Source organism: Mirounga leonina, unplaced genomic scaffold (assembly GCF_011800145.1).
Source record: "Mirounga leonina isolate KUSES-001 unplaced genomic scaffold, KU_Mleo_1.0 Mir_178, whole genome shotgun sequence".
In the NCBI taxonomy this organism is placed as follows: domain Eukaryota; kingdom Metazoa; phylum Chordata; class Mammalia; order Carnivora; family Phocidae; genus Mirounga; species Mirounga leonina.
Genome location: NW_023270464.1, coordinates 23,412,536 through 23,434,907, shown reverse-complemented (window position 1 = coordinate 23,434,907; position 22,372 = coordinate 23,412,536). Strand labels below are relative to the sequence as shown.

Sequence of the window (22,372 nt, the reverse complement as noted above, 5' to 3'; positions counted from 1 at the left end):
ATGACCTCTAGCTCCGGGCCGCACCCGGGGTTCAGACCCATCACCTAGCAATAAACCCAGGCTAAGGTTTGAAGGGCGGGGATGAGTACATGGCCGACCCTGGCTCCTCTTCATCTTTCAGTCTTTACGGATCTGAAAATAATCTTAGGGTATTGACGAATTCTTGGTGTCTTTGTGTTTTGCCTTGTGCAAACAGGGTTCCTGGCCAGGGCTTTTCGAACTGAAGCTTGGTGGCCGTCTTTCATGTAGCAAAGATTGAAGGCCCTCTGCCCCTTTGGAAACCCGAGGGGGCTCTCCAGGAGAGGTTGAGTGCTGGGCTTCCATCCTGCATTTACCTATGGTGGCTGATGTCAAGGAGGGCAGTGGTGCTTAGCGTCAGGGGTGCAGAGGCAGGGCAGAGAGTGAGATCCCGGGTCTTGGGTGCTCTGTGTTCAGAGTCTGCCGCGGGGGGCAAGGCGCATTCAGTCCATGAGCCACTTGCCACTCCTTCTGGTTGCAGAAGATAGCCCTGCTTTGGGGTTAAAGAGGATGGCACTGATCCTGCCAGGGCTCTGTTTATGGCTTCTAGCCTTCTGCTGGCTGGGCCTTCTGCAGTGGAAACATGGGTCCCCTGAGTTGGTATTCACAGGAGATTCGCTCACCTCTTTACCAACTGTTGCCCAATTACCAACTCAGAGGAATGGCATCCCATGCTCCCCTCCAGCATCTTTACCACACTGTATTGTAATTGTGTGTTTACTTGTCTGTTTCCCTGTTATGTTTGTTGAGTGCTGGGACTGTAATTCTGCCATTTCTACCAGGGTCCACTACCTACCTATCCCATTCCCACACTGGTGGAAGTGCCATGTTATGTTTTGGGAACATCCCAGCTGTGATGTTTGCTAGGGGGAATTTACACAAGTCAGAGTGACCAAAGCTAGTTTCGCATACTTACGGCTAGTGAGCCTGACTCTGGCACTGGAAAAAGAGCGCCCTCCAGATGTCTTCATTGACAATGAACAGGGGCCGATGGCTGCTGGATCTCCTATCCAGTTGAAGTTCTTGGGCTGTAGGTGGCACCAGGAATGATGTGGAATTGCAGCATTCATGGTTGGCAGTGGCCCTAAGATCCTGGGGATCAATTTGTGGGCCCGAACTGGATGCAGGAAATGAGGGCGGCCCTGCTCTTTGGCAGCCCTTCTCAGGAGGACCAATGGGACCAGACTCCCAGATTGCAGTTCTTGACTGCCCAGCCCGTCCTGGTGAAATCTAGGCTAGAGGAGAAGAGCAGCCCCTTACCACATTTCTTGTGAGGCTGGATGGAACGGTGTGAGAAAACAGGTAACTGAAACATCTAGGCTGTGGCCACTATTTAACCTGTTAACTCCTTTGGAGCTCAGCAAAAACTGAGGACCCAACAGGCCTGCTACTAGCCCAGGGAATAGTGAATGCGGCAGCTGTTCTGTTGGCCCAAGTCCGTTTACTTATCACCCATTAGAGCCATGGCACTGGCAGTGCTAGGGAGAGATTCCACAGAAGCCACCGAGGGTGGTGGCCTTGTTCTTTGTCAATCATGAGTTTGGGGTTATTGCAAGGCTGGAATATAGGGAACAGGTCTCTTAGGAGAAGGTTGGGAGCTGCACTTTGCCAGATGTCATTACTATCAACAAGGGAGCTTGGGAACAAGTGCAAAAGGAACCCAGAGACCCTCTCCCAACACCCAGCATACTCTGCTTTCCCAGGCTCCGCGCCAGGTACCATCACATTAGCGGCCAGCGCTGTGACCACCACCACGTGCTGCTGCAGCCTTTCCTCCCTTGCTCTGTGAGAGGCTGCGGACGGACCCTCACCCGATACTCATGAAGTTTTTTCTGGCCCTGGTGGCTGGGGTGCAGCATGCGCGTGAGCTGCTCTACAATACCGAGGCTTCGGATGAGATTCTCCCTTTGTAGCAGGGCCTTCACTCGCTCCAGCTCCTCCTCTTCCACAATTTCCTGAGGATGCCTGGTATCCAGGTGTACTGGTAGTAGCTATGAGATACATGAGAGATGAATGCAAGATCTCCAAGGGTGAGCCCCACACCATCAACGGGGATGGCTGCGGGACTCCTGCCCACTCTACCCACCCTCCCATCCCTTCCCTGACCCTAGCGGAAGGTTCTCTTTGCTATCGTTCTCTCTCTCACCTCCTGGTCCACCAGGCCAGATCCAGTGTATTCATTAGGAACTCCTCTCTCTCTTTTACAAGAGGAGGAGAGGACAGCAAAGATTCCCTTCTCTAGGAGTCCCAACCCATTTCCTGCAGAAAGGCAAGAGCTCCCAAACCCCTGACACCTCTTTCTCCTGGGTCCGGTTCCTGTAAGCCAAGTGGGTGGAAAGTCCCCGGAGCCCGGCCCTGGATCGGCTCTTCTCCCCTGCTGATTCGCCCTGGTTCTGGTCCCTGTTTTCCTTTCGCCTCTTACTGCCTGAGGTCTCCTGCTGTTCCTGCTTAAGGCGGATCTCTTCCAGTTGCTGCCTGACAAGACACAGCAGCTTCAGATGCTGGAGAAGTTGTGTTGGGGAGAAGCAGGGTGAGGGAAAGTGGGGATGGGAGAGTGTGGAATTATGATCTGTTGGGAGCACTGACGGGAGAAGAATGAGGGGGAAGATGGGAAACCTCCTAAGTGGAAATGGAGTCACTAAGAGTCTGATAGGATGTATGACTCCATTCCCCTTTGCTCAAGTGTCTGGCTTCCTCTCTACCCTGCTGGGGAGCAGTTCAGCTTCAGGATATGCCCCACCCAAGTGGACAGAGGAGAATGAAAGGCAAAGTACCTGGCACACTCCTCTCTGGCCTTGGAAGCAGCAGTCTCCTGGAAAAGGGAGCCATTGTGCTTGAAGAAAGGCGTGTACTTCTCCGTGTCAGGCCCAGGGTAGATCCGCCGGTACCCCCCGAGGTGGGAATCCTCATAGCGCTCCTGGTCCAGTATTGCTGCGTGGGACGACTCAATTTGTTCTCGCCTATGGAAACCAAGCTCAGAGTGAGTCAGGAGGATTGTGAGAACGTTCAGTGAAGAAAGGAAGGCTGGCCAAGGCTTTGAGGATCTGCTAGCTTCATGGCCTTTCCCATGTAGGGAAAGCTGCCAAGGCCATCTGGCCAGTCCCACCTGTGCGTAGCCATGGAAATAAGAGGCTTGACTTCCAGAAATCGGGTTTTCATCTTAAGTGCAAAGGGGTCCCGTCATAAGCTAGTACTCCAAGTTATCACAATCTTTTACGTTTCTGATTATAATCTATGTTAATTACAGAAAAAGCAGAAGCGCAAAAAGAAGATCAAACCTCCCATAATCTTACTGTGCAGTTAGTATATTGGTTATGAGCATGGACTCAGGGGCAGGACCCCCAAGTCTGAATCCTAGCTTTGCTACTAACTAATTTGCTCTTTCTTTATTCCTTCCTTCCTTTCTTGTTTCAGACAAAAATGGGATCATACAACAATATTTTAAAATGGCTTTCCAGTATTCAAGTGATTCTATGATTGTACTTTTATTTATTTATTTTTTAAGATTTTATTTATTTATCTGACAGAGACACAGCGAGAGAGGGAACACAAGCAGGGGGAGTGGGAGAGGGAGAAGCAGGCTTCCCGCAGAGCTGGGAGCCCAATGCGGGGCTCGATCCCAGGACTCTGGGATCATGACCTGAGCTGAAGGCAGACGCCTAACGACTGAGCCACCCAGGCGCCCCTATTTTTAATTTTTTTAAAGATCTTATTTTTAAGTAATCTCTACACCCAATGTGAAGTTCGAACTCACAATCCCGAGAACAAGAATCACATACACTCATAGAATCACTTGAATACTAGGAAGCCAATTTAACTATTGGACTTATTAAACAAACATACAGGGCGCCCCTGTATGTTTGTTAAGTCCAGTAATTTTCAGCCCTTTTCCCCCGCTGAAGGACATGATTCATACAGTCACGTGTGCAGTCCCACTGTGGGAATAGTCAGCGTATTTACAGTTATACTTCCCCTCCCTTCACACATTTGACTGCCTACTGTGTGCTAGGCCCTCAGGAAATCATGACAAATCAAATACACACTGGCCCTGCATAGTGCAATGCAGGTGGCGAAGAGCAATGTTGTTATGGGAATAATTCTAAATCTACTCCAACTCACTTGTACGTATTATTAACATTATAATTTAGTATTGGCAACAAATCACCATGTTTGTAACCCATCTTATAATGAAAGCAACAGTGGGTGAGAAAGACTGATTTCAACAATCCCTTATTATTGAATGACTAAACTGTTTTCTGTTTCATTATTACAAACTTTCTAGAGGAGCTTTGTTAAAAAAACAAAAGCAAGAACAAACAGCTCGTCAAACTGCATAAAGCTCCTTATGCGCTAATATGAAATAGCTCCAAACGACACTGCTAAGCATGGTACAGAGAGTGTGAAAGTTACACTATTGCCTGGGTAAAGGGAGAAGAACAATCTGTATAAATATATATGTATATGCGTAGGTATGTATGCATTAAATGTTTGTGAAAGTATACATGTGACCCTAGGAACATAGATTAGCTCCTCCAGGGGGGGATACAGTAGCTGGAGAAGAGTTAAGAGATTATTCACAGTATCTTTTGAATTTTGGACATATTGTCTATGATAGGTAATATATTATCTATGCAGAAGAAGTTATTCTTTATAGCTAATCAGCCCCAGACCACTTTCACCACCTAAAGTAGCACTCTTCCGCCCAGGCCAGTGCTAACAAGACAGCTCAGACACCTGGAGCACCTGGCTTCTCGTGGCTGCTGGTGGCACTGGAAAAGCCTCTCCTTGACTCGCCGCTTGTCCTCCTCCATCACCTTCCTTTTGTCACAGCCACGGAGGTTGACAAGGGTCATGGCATCACAGAGAAGGGTATCTTTCACTTCTCGATCAAGGCGGGAGTCGGTGGTGAAGCTTGGAGAGTGGTTTACCTGCCAGGAGGAGTCATTATCCACCCCGTTCCTAGACCACCCAAGCAGGTGTGGTCTCTTGCAGGCCTGACTGGAGGCTCTAGTCAAGACATCCCAAGGGGGCTGGGTGTTTCTGACTTCCAAGGCCACAGGACTCTGCCACAGAGATCCCTCCAATACACAGGCTGATGGGAGCAAAGTAGACAGCCTGATTCTATAGATACAGTGTCCCTAAAGACAAAGATTACATGACGAACACTTGGGATCTAAATCCTGGATTCCTATGGTGGAGGCCAGAGACCACTAAGATTTGACTCAGCAGGTGGAAAGCAGAGAGATGATCTTACACCTTCTGCCGGTTCATCCCCACCCAGTGCCACCACGTCCCCCATTCTGTGTTCCACCAACTGAGTGCACTCCTACCCCAGGCATCCTGTTCAGGGCGGCCTCTGGACCTTGGTTTGGCAAAGCCCAAAAGACATTCCTCACCTCCAGCAGCCAGGGCTTCAGCTTGTGGTCCAGCAAGATGTCAAAACCAAGGATCTCAAAACAGGCACATGTACCTCCAGTCAGATATTGGGGAAAACACGTTCGGTAGTTGTGGCGAAGAACAGAATGGGCTGAGATGATGGTTTTGATGATGATGTCCTCGATGTCCCTCCACAGTTCTCGGGGGTCGTAGCCGTGTTCTCGCAGCCAGGCGTTGAGCGTTGACAGCTTCCTGCGAGGCCCAGTGCTCAGAGGAGGACACATTTCTACACCAGTGGGTCTGGGCCATAGACAGGAGTGTCCCTACCACTAATCCTACTTCCGGGTGCCTACGTGAGAGCTTGAAGTGGGGCTTACTTATGGTGGGGGGGGGGGAGCGCTGCACTTAGAGGTCAGGCACAAGACAGGGGTCTGTAAAGATGGTTTTCCTGAGCAAATGGCCTCCCAAGAGCCAGCTCAGTTTCATGGGCTGCTGAGACTGTAGGACTAAAGAGCAATCAGAGAGGGAGTACCTCTTACTGCCCGCAGCATCATCTCGGACAAAATTCTCATTGTGTTTGTTGATAGCATAGTTGGTCAGGTGCATGCAGACGTCATCCTGGGAAGAGAGTGGCCCTGTGGCTCAGACTGCTTCCCTGTAGCACCCCACTCCAGCCCTTCGTTGCCTTTTTATTACCCAGGATGGCTCATCTCCTGTCCCTCTTCACCTAAGAACTGTCCCATAAGCTCCCGGGGAAGGATGTAGGCCAGGCTCCTCCAAGGAGGACCTTGCAGCAGTCACCACCCACCAAATGCTCTCCTCCCCGCCAGGTGCCAGGGTGCTCACTGGTTCGTTCCCAGTTCACGGATGACAATGATAAGCCTCTCTACTTGGTTTCTCCACAGAACCTCTGTGCTCACAGGAAGAGGTCGCCGCCCTGCCCCCCAGGACTGCTAGCCGGCCCCTTACCAGGTTGCCGTGGCTGGGCTCCATGTAGGGCATAGTGGCAAAGCGGGCCAGGCCCTCCTCATACATGAAGATCCGAAGAGGGTCACAGGACGTGATCAGGACATAGATTCGCATATCAAACTTGAAACCGTCAATGAGGAAGGGCTGAAAGTGTGCAAACCCGCCAGGGAAGAGTACCTTTGAAGTGCTTGTTCTATCCCATGCGCTGTTGTAAGTGTTTGAAATTATAACTCATTTAATTTCCATAGTAACCATATGAAGCATAAAGTAGTTACTGCTATTATTCCCATTCAACAAATGAAGAAACTAAGGCACAGAAAGAATAAGACATTGCCCAAGATCACACATCTAAGAAGTGGGAAAACTCAGATTCAGACCCAGACAGGCTGGCTCTGAACCATGGCTCTGGACTGCCTCCAAGTTAAGGGGAAACAGCAGGAAGGGTAGGAGCCGAAGGGTAGGCTGGCTTCCTCTCTGGCACGGGGAGAGACGAGGCGCCCCAGGGCTCAGGGAGGGCCCCGGTGGTTCCGAGGCACCCTTCACCTTGGAGATGTATTGCTGGCAGATCATATGCTCTCCTGGCTTGATCTCCCGGGGATTTCGGGTGAGGAAGATGCCCCGTCCCTGGCAGCCACTGTCTGGCTTGCAGATGTAAGTGCGGCTTTTTCGCTGACGACCATAGGACTGGAAGTCCCCAAAGCTACATGCAGAGAGAGGCTGGTCAGAAGGCTTCTGTGCATCACAGCTGAGCCAGGCCCTGTGGAGCTCTGCTCTCCGGTCCACACTTCCTGGAGCCTCCGTCTCAGACCTCCTTTTCTTAGACCAGCTGAAATTCTCATCCCTTGAGACTTTCTAGGTCACAAGGCCAGAGTCTGGAGGGAACGAGATGGTGAAACCTTTCCTCCCCAAGGATATGAGCCTGGGGAGCAGGGGCTCACTCACTCTGCAGGGAGGCACCAGGTGCGGGGGAAGATGTTGTACTCGGTAGGATAGAGTTTCTGCATGCGGTTGAGGTTCCGAGCCAGCAGATCTTTGCGGCAGATTTCTGTCATTCCAGGGAAGTGGTTGATTTTCTGAAACAGAGTCAGTTGGTTATCTAACCCCACCAGCAGAGTAAGCGGCAGTCCCTGGGGCCTTGGGCATACCAGGAGGACTGGGAAGGTCAAGGTAGAAGTCACAGTGGATGGGGCTCCTGGGTGGCTCAGTCGGTTGGGCATCCGACTCTGCATTTCAGCTCAGGTCATGATCTCAGGGTCCTGAGATCGAGCCCCTCATTGGGTTCTGTGCTGAGCATGGAGCCTGCTTGGGATTCTTTCTCTTTCCCTCTCCCTCTGTTCCTCACCCCCTGCCCACCACAAGCACATGCACACGCGCGCTCTCTCTCTCTCTCAAAAAAAGGGGGTGGTGCCTGGATGGCTCAGTTGGTTAAGCGTCTGGCTTCAGTTCAGGTCATGATCTCAGGGTCCTGCGATCGAGCCCCACCTTGGGCTCCCCACTCAGCACAGAACCCAATGCTTCTCCCTCTCCCTCTGCTCCTCCCCCCTGCTTGTGTTCTCTCTCTCTCAAATAAATAAAATCCTAAAAAAAAAAAAAAGTCACAATGGGGGTAAACACTGTACCCAATACCCTAAGGGAGAAAAGGAAGGTTCCCTAAGGCAAGTGAGAACCTCCTCCTTGGCCTCTCCCAAAACACACGTCCACCCTGAGGTCAGGAAATGAGGGGCAGCAAGAAGGATTTGCCAGGACTTTGGGCCTTCTAGCCACCTTATAACATCCCCCCAGACCACCGGAGGCTCGTCCTATAAGAATAATTGGTGCATGGGAGCACAAGCAAATGAGAAACCATTTTCTAAAAGAGCAAAGGAAGTTGAGAAGCAGTCCCAGGAATGCCCTGCTACAACCCCTCCCCGCCCCCGGATATGACGATGCCAGGGTGCCCATTGGAACCCCAGTGCCGGGAGGCAATATCTCGCGTTGGTTCTGGGCTGTCTCACGGGCTTTACCACTTGCTAGCTGCAGAAAATTAGTGTTTCTGAAACTTGGTGTCCTCTTAACAAAAGGGTATCTGCCACTCAGGGTTGTTTTTGAGGATTTAATGAGGTAAGAGTGTAAAAGCACTTAATACAGTGACTGACATTCAGTACATCGTCAAGGAATGCTGTTAATTATTATCTTGCTCATCTTCCAACTGCTCCCTGCGTGTCCCTTCCTTGGGGCTTCTCAAGCACTTCGAGCTCACTCTCTGTCACTCTCTTGGGCTCTTCTCCCATGACTTGTTGTAGGACAAGTTACAGTCTCCTCAATTCCCTTCCTGGCTTCCCCTCAAACTAAGGCTGCAGACCTTTTTACATTCTTGTGTTGCTAACCACCACAAAGACCTGTTTAGAGGTCTGGCTCCGTCAGTCGGTGGAGTGTGTGACTCTTGATCTCCAGGTTCTGATTTCAAGCCCCATGTTGAGTATAGGGACTAACTTAAAAATAAAATCTTAAAAAAAAAAAAGACTCAATTAGAGGATAACAAAAATGCCATGAAGAGGTTATATTCTTTTTGAGGACCCATCCTTCCTGACTTTCTTGCTGCCGTGCAGAACCCCACACTGACTCTCAATGGGATGCGGCTGCTAGGCTAAGCTGCTTAGGAGCTGGATCACTCTCCCGGCCCGGCTGTTAGCACCGAAGCTCCCTTCCAGCTTTCCCCTTAGGTGGGCTCACCTGCCCTGAAGGGGGCCAGCTGGGCACAGATGCCTTCAGGCAAACGGTGCCCAGCAGAAACTTCCTTCCTGTAATAGAAGTTCCAGAAACCCAAGAGGAGGATTTTTCCAGGGGAGCAGAAGCCCTGGCCGTGGCCTTTCCTGCTCTGCCCAGGGGGACAGCCACAGAGGGTGGCTGCCGCAGGGGCCCAAGCAGAAGGACAGGAGGACTCATTGGCTCTCATTAGGCTCTTGGGTCCAGAGGTTGTACCTGAAACCTCTTCATGTCCATGACTCGTTCCAGTGAGACAGAGCAGTCTGTCCAGTACACAGTCCATTCTTCGTCCTCCCCCACCTCCTTCAGGCCACACATTTGGGCTGCCCGACGCACTGTGGAGAGAGGGAGATCAGTGGGGCCAGCCGAGACACTGGCAGCAAGCCTTGGGATTGTAGCTGGGTCAGGTAAGGAAGAGGCTCGACCAGAGAGTGGGCTGAAGACGGAGGTGGTTCTTACCTCAGTGCAGCAGCTTAATTACCATGTGACAATTCCAAGGTCATGGGGCTGTCAGGGCCCTTCTAAAATCTGTGACAGAGAAAACTAGAGCCTGGCTCCCTGCTCCTGTCAGTCCTCTGTCTCTCAATTGGGATGGTTTCTGACCTGCAGAGCCGACCCTCCGGAGGGGTCACACTGGCACCTCCCACACTGGGTGGCCCCGTGGCGGCCCCGTGGTGATGGCAGTGGGCACAGGAGGAGACGAAAAGATAAATGATCTAGCTGGTCATTTTTTTCTTTTAATTCCTGAAGCCCCCTCAAGGGCTTCCTTGAAAAAAACCCGTATTGACCTGTTCTCATCTCAATTCTGGTAAAATCTGGGAAGGGCAGGGCAATGGTGACCTTCAGTCACTTTTTTTTCTTGCTAGCTAACTGGGGGATTTCCACCCTACCACTAAGACTAAGTGGAACAGTGGTAACTCAGCTGCTAGTAGCTCAGTTATAGGCCAGCCCAACAAGATGCAGGGGCTGGGAGCCTGACTGCGGGACCATCCCCACAGCAAAACCTGCATGTGCCCTCTTACGCGCAGTGGTGTGTGAGTGAGCTGGGTGCTTACCGCTCTCATACTTGCAGTTGGTCAGGTTGATGGCCAGGGGTCTGGAATGGAGGAATAATGGAAATCAGGCAGAGTGGGATAAAGGACAGACCCTGGGCTGCGAGGCACCCGACACATCTACAATGCAATTCATTTTCTCTGAAAGCCACTTAAAGACCAGGATGATAGAAATGTGCGGAAAATGCAAACCAAGCCAGCTCAAATGGTTCAGAATTTTGTGTTTTTGTACTACCAAAAGGTTAATGATGTTCCTGTATTCCCTGTCCTCTTTTGCAGATTAAAGGGAAGACCCCCCCCAACTGCTGAAGGGAGGCCAAGGGGTGACTCTCTTCTGGAGCCAGGCAGGTGAGGGGGCCCAGGCACCTGTCTGTTACCTGCGTTTCCGCCTTCTCTTTCTCCTGCCAACGTCTAAGTCATCTGAGTCAGCTGGGGCTATGATTTCCTTTGGAATTTTCTTGGCTACAATAGATAAGGGAACTCCATCCCCAAATTCCTTATAGTCAGCCTTTGAGAGTTCCTGCTGAGGAGAGTCAGAAGGGATGGTAGCTTCCCCTTGAACACACTCCTCCTCGGATTCCTCTTCCTCAACGTAGTCTTCCTCCGATTCGCTGGTCTTACAGGTATTTGGCTCCATCCTCTTAGGTTCTGAGGAGAGAGGGGTGAGAGTGAAATATGTATCAGAGCTTCCTTCCTCCAGGCCCAGGAAGGCCTGCAGGAGTCCGTGCAAAGGACCTCCTTCATGGTGTTATAGGGGAACGTTGCTGCCCCCTCAGAACAGAACAATCCCGCTGCAGAATGGGATGGTTTCCAAGTAGGTAACGTGGGCCGGGGAATGCCTATGAAATGTTGGATTCGGGCGCCTGGGTGGCTCAGTCGGTTAAGCGACTGCCTTCGGCTCAGGTCATGATCCCGGAGTCCCGGGATCGAGTCCCGCATCGGGCTCCCTGCTCAGTGGAGAGTCTGCTTCTCCCTCTGACCCTCCTCCCTCTCATGCTGTCTCTCATTCTCTCTCTCGCAAATAAATAAAATCTTAAAAAAAAAAAATGTTGGATTCCCCGACAATCCCTGATCATCCAAGATCACCATACAACACGCTGGGGTGCACGTAGAAGCTGGACAGAGCTGGCAGGCACCATGACCATGGCTTTTTTATTCCTGAATGGGAAGGGGGATGGCTGGGCTCTGGGGGGACCTTCGATTTTAAAATAGAGCTGGAGACCAAAGGTCCCCTAAGCCGGCCCTTTCCCTGTCCCATGACTCAGTTTCTCCATGTGTACACACTGGCACTTGCTGGCTAAGGCCCCTTGGGCTCTGCCGGCAGAGGGGGAGCCCCTGGCGGGCACTGCCCACCCGAGATTCCGAGGAGAGGGGAGGGGCTGCTGGGTCCGCCCCTAGCGGTCCGAGGCTGGTCTCAGGTGGTCGCTCATGTCCGCCCTTCGCCCGGCTCCTGCTCCTTCCCGGGCGTCGCTGGGCCTCCGGGACCGCCTCCTCGTTCCACAGGACTGGCTGTCCCCGCCGATCGCGAGGGGGAGCCCGCTCCCCCCCTTCCGGGGTTCGCTCCTAGCTCGGAGATCCCGGCGGCGGCGGCGCCTCCTTGAGCAAGCCAGCAGCCGCCGCCGCCGCCGCCGTCGCCATGGACACGAGGGCGGCCCCCATTGGAGAAGCGTTCTGGGGGCGGGGCCTTCCCGGAGCCACACCCACTTGGGCGCGGGCCGAGGCCATCTTGCGCGCGGGCGGAAACGCCTGCCCCGGGGGTGGTGGCGTCGCGGTCGGGGCCGCGCCTCTGCGGCGGCTCTCGGGGTGCATCGGCCGGGACCTGTAGTCCCTCCGCGTTCGCGCCGCTTCGCACACGTCTCACCGCAGCCTATGTCCATCGCGCGGGCCGGGCCCGGAATTTGGCCAAGTCTGCGTTGGGGACAAACACGGGCTTGCCTGCCTTCCGTGTTTGTGACCCGCGTTGAACACGCTGGGCGCTCGGGAGGGACAGCCGTGAACAGCGCTCGCCCTGCTGCGCTGAGAAACAGAACGGCCTCCTCATGGCGCTCCTTCACCGTCGCCTTCCCTGCCCCTCCTGACGTCCTTACACTCTGACCACCGCACTCAGGCCAACTTGGCATTTTAAGACTGTCCCGTGTGCCTAAATCTGGAGGACACTTTAACATCTCCCCCCTTTAAAAACACGTGGGCACTGTTTGATTCATACCTTTCTTGCTGTTTCTTCAGCATATATTCTGTTACTCCCTTCTTGAAATGCTTTGGAGTCCCTTGCCTTCCAGGACTATCATTTTTTCTCATTCTTTGCACAAGTATTGAGCGTTCCAGGCACTATTCTGGGACCTGAACCACCACCAATTCTTGCCTGAATTTGCCACCACGCAGCAACCTCTTCATTGGACTCTCTGATTGTTCTTCCCTCCTCTACACCCATCCATTACAGCTTAAGTATTCGTTCTAATGCAAATTGGATACTCCCCAATTTAAAACTCTTCAAGGTTTCCCATTAGATTAAATCCAAAACCCCTTGGTTATATGGGCCCTCTACCAAAATGCAAGCAGAGGTGGAGAGGTGCTGGGCTAGGTCATGCCTTCCTATCTTTCTATGGTGCTGGAAGGTGAGTATGGAGGGTCCCCTAAGTTTTCCACACTTCAGCTTAGAAATAGCTTCTGAATTCCCTTCTTGACAATTCATGAGCTATATAAACAGCTGAGAAGTTCCACCATAAAGAAAAGCTATTTCACACCCCCCACCCCATCTTATGGAAAAACTTAGTTTGGCCAGAGAAGGCTTTCCTCTGAACAGCAGTCCTGGGGGAAAAACCTGGTATTTGGGCTCATCACCTGGGACACAAAGTCCCCTTTGCTGTAATGGTCATCTGTACTTCCTTCAGACTGAGCGAGCAACACAAAGTGATGCTATTGGAGCTTGTATACGCAAAGGCTCACAGAAGCATAAGCTAAAATTACTGCGATGTGCCCAAAAGAGGAAGTTGACCCCAAATGTTTTATAGGAATTTAAATGTCAAATATATATTTAAATGTAAATGTTAAACTTTTTTTTTAAAAAGATTTTATTTATTTATTTGACACAGAGAGAGACACAGCAGGAGAGGGAACACAAGCAGGGGGAGCGGGAGAGGGAGAAGCAGGCTTCCCGCGGAGCAGGGAGCCCGATGTGGGACTCGATCCCAGGACCCTGGGATCACGACCTGAGCCGAAGGCAGACGCTTAACGACGGAGCCACCCAGGCGCCCCTAAACTTTTTTTTTAATGAACTTTTTTTTTTCATGGTACATATTCTGCCTTAACCCAGTGAGACTTTATAACATCTTCTGGGATATACAACCCTAAAATTCTATATAAAAACTTCAGACAAGGCCTGGACAGAGAAAGCCAGCTACCCAGGGACCTGACCCTCAGCTCAGCGCCTGTCACCTGTTAAGGACACCACCACTACTATGGGGGCTGTTGTCTAGAGAGGCAGTCACCAGTGCAGAGCCAGCTTCTGGCCGCTGACCACCGGGGCTGCGGTCCTGACCCCAGCACTTGTGAGCTGTCTGGCCTCAGACGAGTTGCCAGACCTCTGCTCTGCCAGCTTGTTCTTGGTAAATGGCCGTATTCAAGTCGTGAAGATGCCTTTTTCACACGAGATGATGTACAGGAGGAACACTCAACTCAGTGCTGGGGGCTGGAGGGAAATTCAAGGTTGGCCAGGCAGGGGGGAAGGTGCTCGAAGAAGGGCCTATGCGGGAGCAAGACCGAATGGAGGGGAGGGATGAAGAACGGTCATTGGAGGCAGGCGAGGGGAGAACATGCAGAGAGGAGAGGGCAGAAGTGGGGGCACAATGCCAGAGGCACTTGAACTATTTGTCAAGACTTGATATGAAAAGTCTATATATAAAGTCAGGAATACGTAACTCTTTTTTAAATATTTTTATTTATTTATGAGCGAGACGGCGAGCACACACACAGGAGCAGAGGGAGGGGCAGAGGGAGAGGGAGAAGCAGGCTCCCCACTGAGCAGGGAGCTCGATGCAGGGCTCAATCCCAGGAGCCCAGGATCACGACCTGAGCCGAAGGCAAACGCTCAACTGACTTAGCCACCCAGGAACCACAGGGTATGTAACTCTTGTGCATTCTCTTTTTTTTGTTTGTTTTTTAAAAAGATTTATTTTAGAGAGAACACGTGTGCATATGTGTGGGGGGGGTGGGCAGGGGGAGAGGGCGAGAACCTCAAGCAGACTCTGCACTGAGCCCGATGGGGGGCTTGATCCCACAACCCTGAGGTCAGGACCTGAGCTGAGTCTGGATGCCTAACCGACTGGGCCACCCAGGCGCCCCCCTACTCCCTTCTTAGTAACAGGTCTGACATCCCTGAGGCTTGTCCAAGAAGAAAAATGAGAAGCAGATACATTCATGACGGCTCATTCATTCGATTTATTCTAAGGTTTCTTCTCTTTAGAGATCACTTGTCAGTTCTTTATCCCTCCCCTTGGGCTGAGACGGGTAAGGTGGCAGTCATGGAAGCCCAAACGACCACATGGAAAGGGACTTAGACCAGGTAGAAAATAAATACTTCTAGAAGGATCACTGCTCGTCCTGGGCTATCACGGCCACCAGGGCTGCCTGTACTTCTTCTGCCTGGGCCGAGGGCAGCAGACAGTCTTGAATGAGGGCCAGAGCGGCCGCCTCTGTCAGACTGCCGAAATCCCGGGACGTTTTGACAGGGAGGTGCCCGGCCAGCTCACAGAGGGCGACATTGAACGCCTCGCCTTCCTTCACCCCAAAGCTGGACTTCCGGGCCCACAGAATTACGCGGACGCCTGTGAGAGCGGAGGAAGGTGATGTCTTTCCAGGTGGGGTCCCCCGGGTCACAAATAAATTATGGGCAATCTCATGGTCGGTCAGGTAGTCAGTGGCCCGACACACCCTGCCTATCAGGGCTTCCAGGTCGGGCCCCGGCCCGCCTGTGTAGAAGAGGAAGCCGGGAGCTGGGAGGGCCCGGAGCAGATGCAGACGGCCGCCAGGGTCCAGGGGCTCGCTCGGCGCCCCCTCCACGGGCAGTCTGCGAGCCAGGTAGTAGCCGTGCAGGTGCAGGTGGTTCACCGAGGCCGAGCCCCCCAGGCTGTTGAAGCCGACGCGGAAGCCCGGGTGTGAGCTCAGCAGCACGGCCTCGACGCCGGCCCGCAGCGCGCTTGGCAGGAGGCGCTGGGGGAGCCCGCGGGTGGGCTCGGGCACCAGCAGCACGTGGCCCCACTCCAGGGGGCTGACATTGATCATGACGAGGATGTCCTCTTGCCGGAGAGCACCCGGGAGATCCGGCTCCCGGAGCAAACGGAAGAGCACTTCTCCTGGCCGGACCTTGTTGAAGTTAAACTGCTCAGGGTCAAATGCCTGCTTCACGCTCCGGATGTTCTGGGGGCGCCTCCTCTGCACGCCTCGCTCCACATTCAGCTGAGCCACCAAACCCACAGCACCAGGGAGGGTCTGGGTCTGCAGCTCCCCCAGGCGGTAGCGGAAGAGCCCCAGGTCCATGCGCTGCCTCCAGGCGGAGCAGAGAGCAGAGTCGAAGCGAGACCGCGGCGTGTCCAGGAGGCCGGGGGCAGTCCTAGGCCACTGAATCCCTTCCAGCACAAGTTCCTTCTGCCCGTAGACAAAGTCAGGAATGCCTTGCTCTTCCCAGTCCTTACTGTTTGGAGGGAGCAGATAGGAAGTCTCATTTGAATCCTGTGGAGCGGCCATGGCGCTGACCTGAAACAATCACAAGAGGTGAAAAATACATGATGTTGTCCCACTTCTAGAAATTTTATTTTATTTATTTTTAAAGATTTTATTTATTTATTTGACAGAGAGAGAGCGCGCGCGTGCGCACACAAGCAGGGTGAGTGGGAGAGGGAGAAGCAGACTCCCACTGACCAAGAAGCCCTATGTGGGACTCGATCCCAGGACCCTGGGATCACGACCTGAGTCGAAGGCAGATGCTTACTTGACTGAGCCACCCAGGCATCCCTATTGAGTAAACTTTCTTTTTTTTTTTTTTAAAGATTTTATTTATTTATTTGAGACAGAGAGAATGAGAAAGAGAGAGCACATGAGAGGGAGGAGGGTCAGAGGCAGAAGCAGGCTCCCCGCCGAGCAGGGAGCCCGATGCGGGACTCGATCCAGGGACTCCAGGATCATGACCTGAGCCAAAGGCAGTCGCTTAACCAACTGAGCCACCCAGGCGCCCTTGAGTAAACTTTCTTAATGGAAGAAAAAAATCTTTAAAGATAAAATACAACCCTTATTCCAATGCCCGGAAAAAAATCATTTACATTCAGCTTTTTTTAAGATTTTATTTATTTATTTGAGAGAGACAGAAAGGGAGAGGGAAGGTGAGAGAGAGAAGCAGCCTCTCCAGTAAGCAGGGAGCCTGACACGGAGCTCGATCCCAGGACCCTAAAATCATGACCTGAGTCGAAGGCAGACGCTTAACCGACTGAGCCACCCAGGCGCCCCAGCTTTTTTTTTTTTTAAATTAAGTAATCTCTATGCCCAATGTGGGGCTGGAACTCACGACCCTGAGATTAAAAGTCACATGCTCCGGGTGCCTGGGTGGCTCAGTCAGTTGAGCATCGGACTCTTGATTTTGGCTCGGGTCATGATCTTGGGGTCATGGGATTGAGCCCCATGTTGGGTTCCATGCTCAGCTCGGAGTCTGCTTGGGATTCTCTCTCGCTCTCTCCCTGCCCCTCCCCCTACTCACCCTCTCTAAATAAATAAATAAATAAACAAACAAATAAATAAATAACATATAGGTTGTTGCCAGTTTCATATCTGTTTGTTGCAATGAACATCCTGTGTATCTGTTTCCAGACATGTTTTTATTTTCCTTTAAAATAAAATCCCAACCACTGGGTCAGGCTTTTGACACACACTCTATCAAACTGCCCTCCAGAAAACTAGCAGTGTTCCATTGTATAAGAATGGCCAGGGTTTCAAAGCCGTCTACTCCTTTTATGGGAACAGCTTTCCCACTGTTCGGTAGGGATTCCAAATGGCCAGGCATAGAGCCATTTGGGTGAGGATGGCCCAGGACGTGCGTGAGTGCCACGGCCAATCCTTTAGGGGGAAATGGATGGCTACCTTCATCTCCCACGGGGCCCCTGGAGCCCTGTGGACCCGGAGGTGTCAGGGACAAGGACCTGCTGTTGGCTCAGACAGGACTTTACAAGGAGGCTCACCTCAGCAGAGCTGCTTCGCTTCACTTCAAGTCTGGGTTCCCTCAGCTCTGCTGGTCCAGAAACTTCACATGAATAAAACAGAAAGGAAACATTAAAAAACATACAAAATGATCTATCAAAAGTTGAGTTTAATGGGTATAGCGTTTCAATTTTTTAAGATGAGAAAGTTGTAGAGATTGGTTACACAATAATGTGAATATACTTATCACTACTGAACTGTATACTTAGGGGCGCCTGGGTGGCTCAGTCAGTTGAGTGTCTGACTCTTAGTTTCAGCTCAGGTCATGATCTCAAGGCCGTGAGATGGACTGAGCCTGTGTTGTGCTCTGTGCTCAGTGGGGAGTCTGCCTGAGATTCTCTCTCCCTCTGCCCCTCCCCCCACTCGGTCTTTCTCCCTCTTTAAAATAAATAAATCTTGAGGCGCCTGGGTGGCTCAGTCAGTTAGCCATCTGCCTTTGGCTCAGGTCATGATCCCAGGGTCCTGGGATGGAGCCCCGCATGCGGCTCCCTGCTCAGCTGGGAGCCTGCTTCTCCCTTTTCCCCCCGCTTGTGCTCTCTCTCTCTGTGTCAAATAAATAAATAAATAAGATCTTAAAAAAATAAAATAGGGGTGCCTGGGTGGCTTAGTTGTTGGGCGTCTGCCTTCGGCTCAGGTCATGATCCCAGGGTCCTGGGATCGAGCCCCGCATTGGGCTCCCTGCTCGGTGGGAAGCCTGCTTCTCCCTCTCCCTCTCCCCCTGCTTGTGTTCCCTCTCTCACCGTGTCTCTCTCTGTCAAATAAATAAATTTAAAAATCTTAAAAAATAATAATAAAATAAAATAAAAAATTAAATAAATCTTTACCAAAAAAAAAAAGTGGGGCGCCTGGGGAGTCTGTTTCTCCCTCTGACCCTCCCCCCTCTTGTGCTCTCTCTCTCAAATAAATAAATAAAATCTTAAAAAAAAAAAAGTAACCGCTACATATGAGGCAATGAGGGCACAGTAGCGAATAAGATTAAAAGGGCCCCTGTTGTCATGGAACTTACATCCCGTGGTAGAGTCAGACAAGGAGCGAAATGAAGATGTTAACTGCTCATGGTATTGGCATTCTGTGGAAAACAAACATGTGATACGATAAAGGATAACTAATAAAACGTGGGACCAGGGCATTGTACTTCAAGAATAGGGCGGGGTACAGCTCTCTGAGGGGACAGCTGAGCAAAGACATGCAAAATGAGCAGACACCTGCAATGAGGAGCCAAGGAAAATGTGTTCTAGGAAAGGAAGCTCAAGTCCAAGGTCTGAGTCAGGCAGGTGTTTGGCCTGTTCCTAGAACAGAAAGGCCAGTGTTAACTAGAACATGGCCAACAAGGGGAGGGGGGCAAACGAGGCTGGAGAGGAAAGCAGGGGCCAGATTCGCTGCAGGCCCTTATGCATCATGCTCAGGTGCCTGGGTTTTATTCTAAATGGAATAAGGAATCACTGACAGGTTCTAAGCAGAAGCACCATGTGATACTTCATAAACTTTTTTCAGACTGCTGTGTGGAAGGGGGATGTAGGGGAGCAAAGGGGAAGGAGACCATTTGGGAGGCAACTCTGATGGCCAGGTGAGCGAGAGGGTGACTGGACGGCACAGGTGGGAACGGCGACAGAGAGCAGGGGACGTGGGTCCTGTTTGGAAGGCCAAGCCAACAGGGCCTGCTGACAAGCTGGCTAGGGGGACTGAGGCACCAGGAAGACCTGGGGGAGGGTGTCTCAGCTTCAGGAACGAGGTACACCGTAGTGGCCTTTAGCGAGATGGAGGAGCTGAGGGCGGGGTGGGGGTGGGAGTAGATTGATTAGAAGAAGGGGGGGGATCGAGAGTTCAGTTCTGATTGCTGAGCTTGAGATGCAGCCTGAGCATCTGAGAAGTGGTACAGCAGCTGACAGTCAAACGTGGAAGTCAAGGGTAAGGGTGGATTAGATACAAATATGGAATAACATTTTAAGCCAAGGGCTAGGACCAAGGACCCAGGACCAAGATGATACCAGGAGGCTAAAAATACGAGCAAAGACATATGGATCAATAGAAAGTGGGCACAGTCATATTTACATTAAAGTGAGCTAGTAGGCACGAAGCATTACCTGTGAATAAAGAAGAATTACCTTACAGTGATCAATCAGCAGTGACCAAGTGAGAGGATCAAACCTTTCCACGAAAACCAGGAACAAGGGAGCACTGGTCACATGTTTATCTTGTGCCAGGCATGGCTGGGGGCTTTCTAAGTTCTCTCAGGTGACCTACCTTCACAACAAGCTTGTTGAGTTGGGTGTCATCCTGGGACAAAGGTGAGAGATCAAGCCTTACTGGCTGACCAGGTGTTTGAATTCCTGCTCTATGACTCACTAGGGATGTGACCTTGAGCCCCTAGAATAAAGTCCATAAGGCTTAGGTGTGCCTCCCTCGTTCGCCTCCTCTCATTCCACTCTTCCCCTCGCCTACTCTGCTCCTCACTTACTGAACTTGTTCCAGCTCAGGGCCTTGCTTTCTGTGCTTCCTGCCTACTATATACCCTTTTCCCAGATTTTCTTCACAGGGCTGACCCCTTCAGGTCTCAGATCAAATGTCACCCCCTCGGGGAAACCTGATGTGGCTCTCCTACCTCATGTCCCAGGGGAAACAGGAAGAAGGAAATAATATTATAAATAGGGAAAAGATGTCTTGGGGGAAAAAAAAAAAGTGGAATTCAAATCCAAGAGTTGGTAGTTATGAACAAAACTTGAAGAGCTCCAACTAAGAAATAAAATAATTTCACAACAAGAAACACTAGAAGCTGTTTTTAAAAGTATATTAGCTGATGCACTATACGTTGGCTAACTGAATTTAAATTAAAAAAAAAAAGTATTTCAGCAACTCAGTTTCACACTTTCAAGAGCTGGTCAAGCACAGACAGGACAGTATGCTAAGCAGACTCAGAATGCCTATTCAACAACGTATAGTGAGAAACACGCCAAAGAGCACGAAATGTTCCTATTGGCTAATCAGTATAGTCCCTCCTCTGTACAAAAATCTACCAGGAAGCAAAATTATAACCAGAAGGTTGTTTAATGAAGGGTTCAGCACCGAGTGAGGTGGCGGAGAGATCTATGTCACAGCTGGTCCCCATGGCACAGGGCCAATTCCCCCATCTTCATTGCGAAGAGATACAGTCTCACCACAGAGTCCAGGGACTGGCCTTCGCTGGCCGGTGCTCCCTCCCCTCAGTCTAGTACAGGGGACACTATGACAGCTTCCTGTTCTTTGCCTATCATTATACTAACCGATTTCTTGTACAGAAAGAGCCTGCTGTCAAGAGGATCAGGTTGGAATGGAACCACTCACTTTGACTGGTTTTGGTGTTCTCACTGCTTTGCAGCCTCCATTTCTTGGAACGGAATTATTTCCACAATGGTCGGACTCCCATTTGAGATAGTGAGTCTTCCTAAAGCCACTCTCAGATGAACACCTTATTGAGTGCTTGGGAAGCTACGGTCACTCATTTACTCAACAACTGCCACCTATCAGATCTTGTAGATCACGATTCTCAATTCTCGTAGCTCTTCATGGAGCTTACAGTCTAGCGGGGGTGGGGGTGGTGCAGACATTAACCCAATCAACACCCAAGTAAACATAAGTTGCCAACATGAGACAGTGCTGTCAAGGAGAAACACAGGCTATTCTGGAAGTATAAGATTTCTTTTTTTTTTTTTTAAGATTATTTATTTATTTATTTATTTATTTGAGAGTGAGCAGGAGAGAAACAGCATGAGAGGGGAGAGGGTCAGAGGGAGAAGCAGGCTCCCCGCTGAGCCGGGAGCCCGATGTGGGACTCGATCCCAGGACCCTGGGATCATGACCTGAGCTGAAGGCAGCCGCCTAACCAACTGAGCCACCCAGGCGCCCTGGAAGTATAAGATTTCTAATCTACTCTAGGGAACCAGGAAAGGCCTCCCAGAGGCTAATATGGAAGAGGAACAGAGAGCCCATTGTGGCGGGAACCCAGAAAGCCAAGAGGAGAGGGCAGAGAGAGGCTGAAGTCAGATTTCAGAGGGCCAGTATATCGGTTTTTAACCATTTATTAGTTTTAAGCTCAAATCACCATGATCAGATCTAGACTTTACAAAGATCAGCAAGTAGAATGAATCAGGAGAATCAAGAACTAATCCCTACAACGTTGTCAATTATCCATCAATAAAGCTGAAAACAAAAGAATTAATCTCACCTCCACCTCCTCTCTCAGCTTGGGATCCTCAACTTCTGGAATAGTGGAGGTTCGTTCATGCATTCATGCATCCAGTTTGTTGAGAGTCTACTCCGGGCCAAGCATCGTCCTAGGGGTTGAGAGGCGGCGACAAGAGCGAACAAGAGCTCTGGGCGCGGGGTCGGCTCGAGTGAGGTCTACAGGATTGGGAAGCCGTGAGAAGAACCTTAGACTGGGGTGACCGCTTTCTAAATGCCGGAGCCTGAACAAGTCAGTTGAACCCTTCCCCCGGACCTGTTTTCCACATTTGTAAAATGGGAACCTACCTTGCAGGGCTCTTGTGAAAATCGAAGATCACTGTGCACGGCTCCCGCAGTCTGCAGACCCTCAGCGCACAGCCTCAGTGGGCCGCAAGATTCCGGTCATTTCTGGAGGTGGCAGGCGGGCTGCAACACGGGCGGCGCGGGCGCAGTGGCAGCGTCTGGGTGAAAAAGTCGTCGCCGCGCCAATGCGCGGCTTGGCCGCCTTCGGCCACGTAGCGAGTCTCGAGCTTTCCCGGATTTCCAGGCTCCAGGTACTTCCCTTGGGCCCCTGTCGCGCCCAAGGCTGCCGCCACCACCGACAGCAGTGGAGAAGGACGCAACGCGACACTTGCCGCAAGCTCCTACGCGGGCCATGGCGAGGCTGTGGCGTCCCGAACGCATGCGCAGCCGGTCCGCTCGCACGCGACGGGGCTCGTCCCGCCCAGCCAGGAGGCGGGGCCGTGCAGCCTGGGCCCCGCCCCGGAGCG

At 51.5% G+C, this 22,372-nt stretch overlaps 2 protein-coding genes across 3 annotated transcripts; both read right to left on the bottom strand.

Moving 5' to 3' along the window:
* Positions 1-331: 331 nt before the first annotated feature.
* On the bottom strand, positions 332-11,732 carry LOC118023067 (tubulin polyglutamylase TTLL13P-like). The gene is made up of 15 exons (XM_035024157.1): positions 11,514-11,732; positions 10,538-10,808; positions 10,164-10,204; positions 9,325-9,443; positions 7,306-7,436; positions 6,907-7,063; positions 6,364-6,507; positions 5,927-6,012; positions 5,415-5,646; positions 4,762-4,946; positions 2,793-2,978; positions 2,313-2,493; positions 1,830-2,009; positions 935-1,253; positions 332-588 (listed from the first exon to the last, which is right to left on the bottom strand). Exons 2-15 carry the CDS (start codon positions 10,795-10,797, stop codon positions 332-334), a joined length of 2,478 nt encoding a protein of 825 aa, XP_034880048.1. The 5' UTR covers positions 10,798-10,808; positions 11,514-11,732.
* Positions 11,733-14,430: 2,698 nt separating this feature from the next.
* GDPGP1 (GDP-D-glucose phosphorylase 1) lies at positions 14,431-22,276 on the bottom strand. 2 transcript variants are annotated; one of them, XM_035024155.1, is made up of 3 exons: positions 21,604-22,276; positions 17,384-17,445; positions 14,431-15,911 (listed from the first exon to the last, which is right to left on the bottom strand). In XM_035024155.1, the coding sequence occupies exon 3, from the start codon at positions 15,900-15,902 to the stop codon at positions 14,748-14,750; it is 1,155 nt and encodes a 384-aa protein (XP_034880046.1). In that variant the 5' UTR covers positions 15,903-15,911; positions 17,384-17,445; positions 21,604-22,276; the 3' UTR covers positions 14,431-14,747. The 2 variants fall into 2 exon arrangements, with proteins under 2 accessions (XP_034880046.1, XP_034880045.1); XM_035024154.1 differs by lacking the exon at positions 17,384-17,445 and having other exon boundaries at positions 21,604-21,779; positions 21,909-22,276.
* Positions 22,277-22,372: the final 96 nt, after the last annotated feature.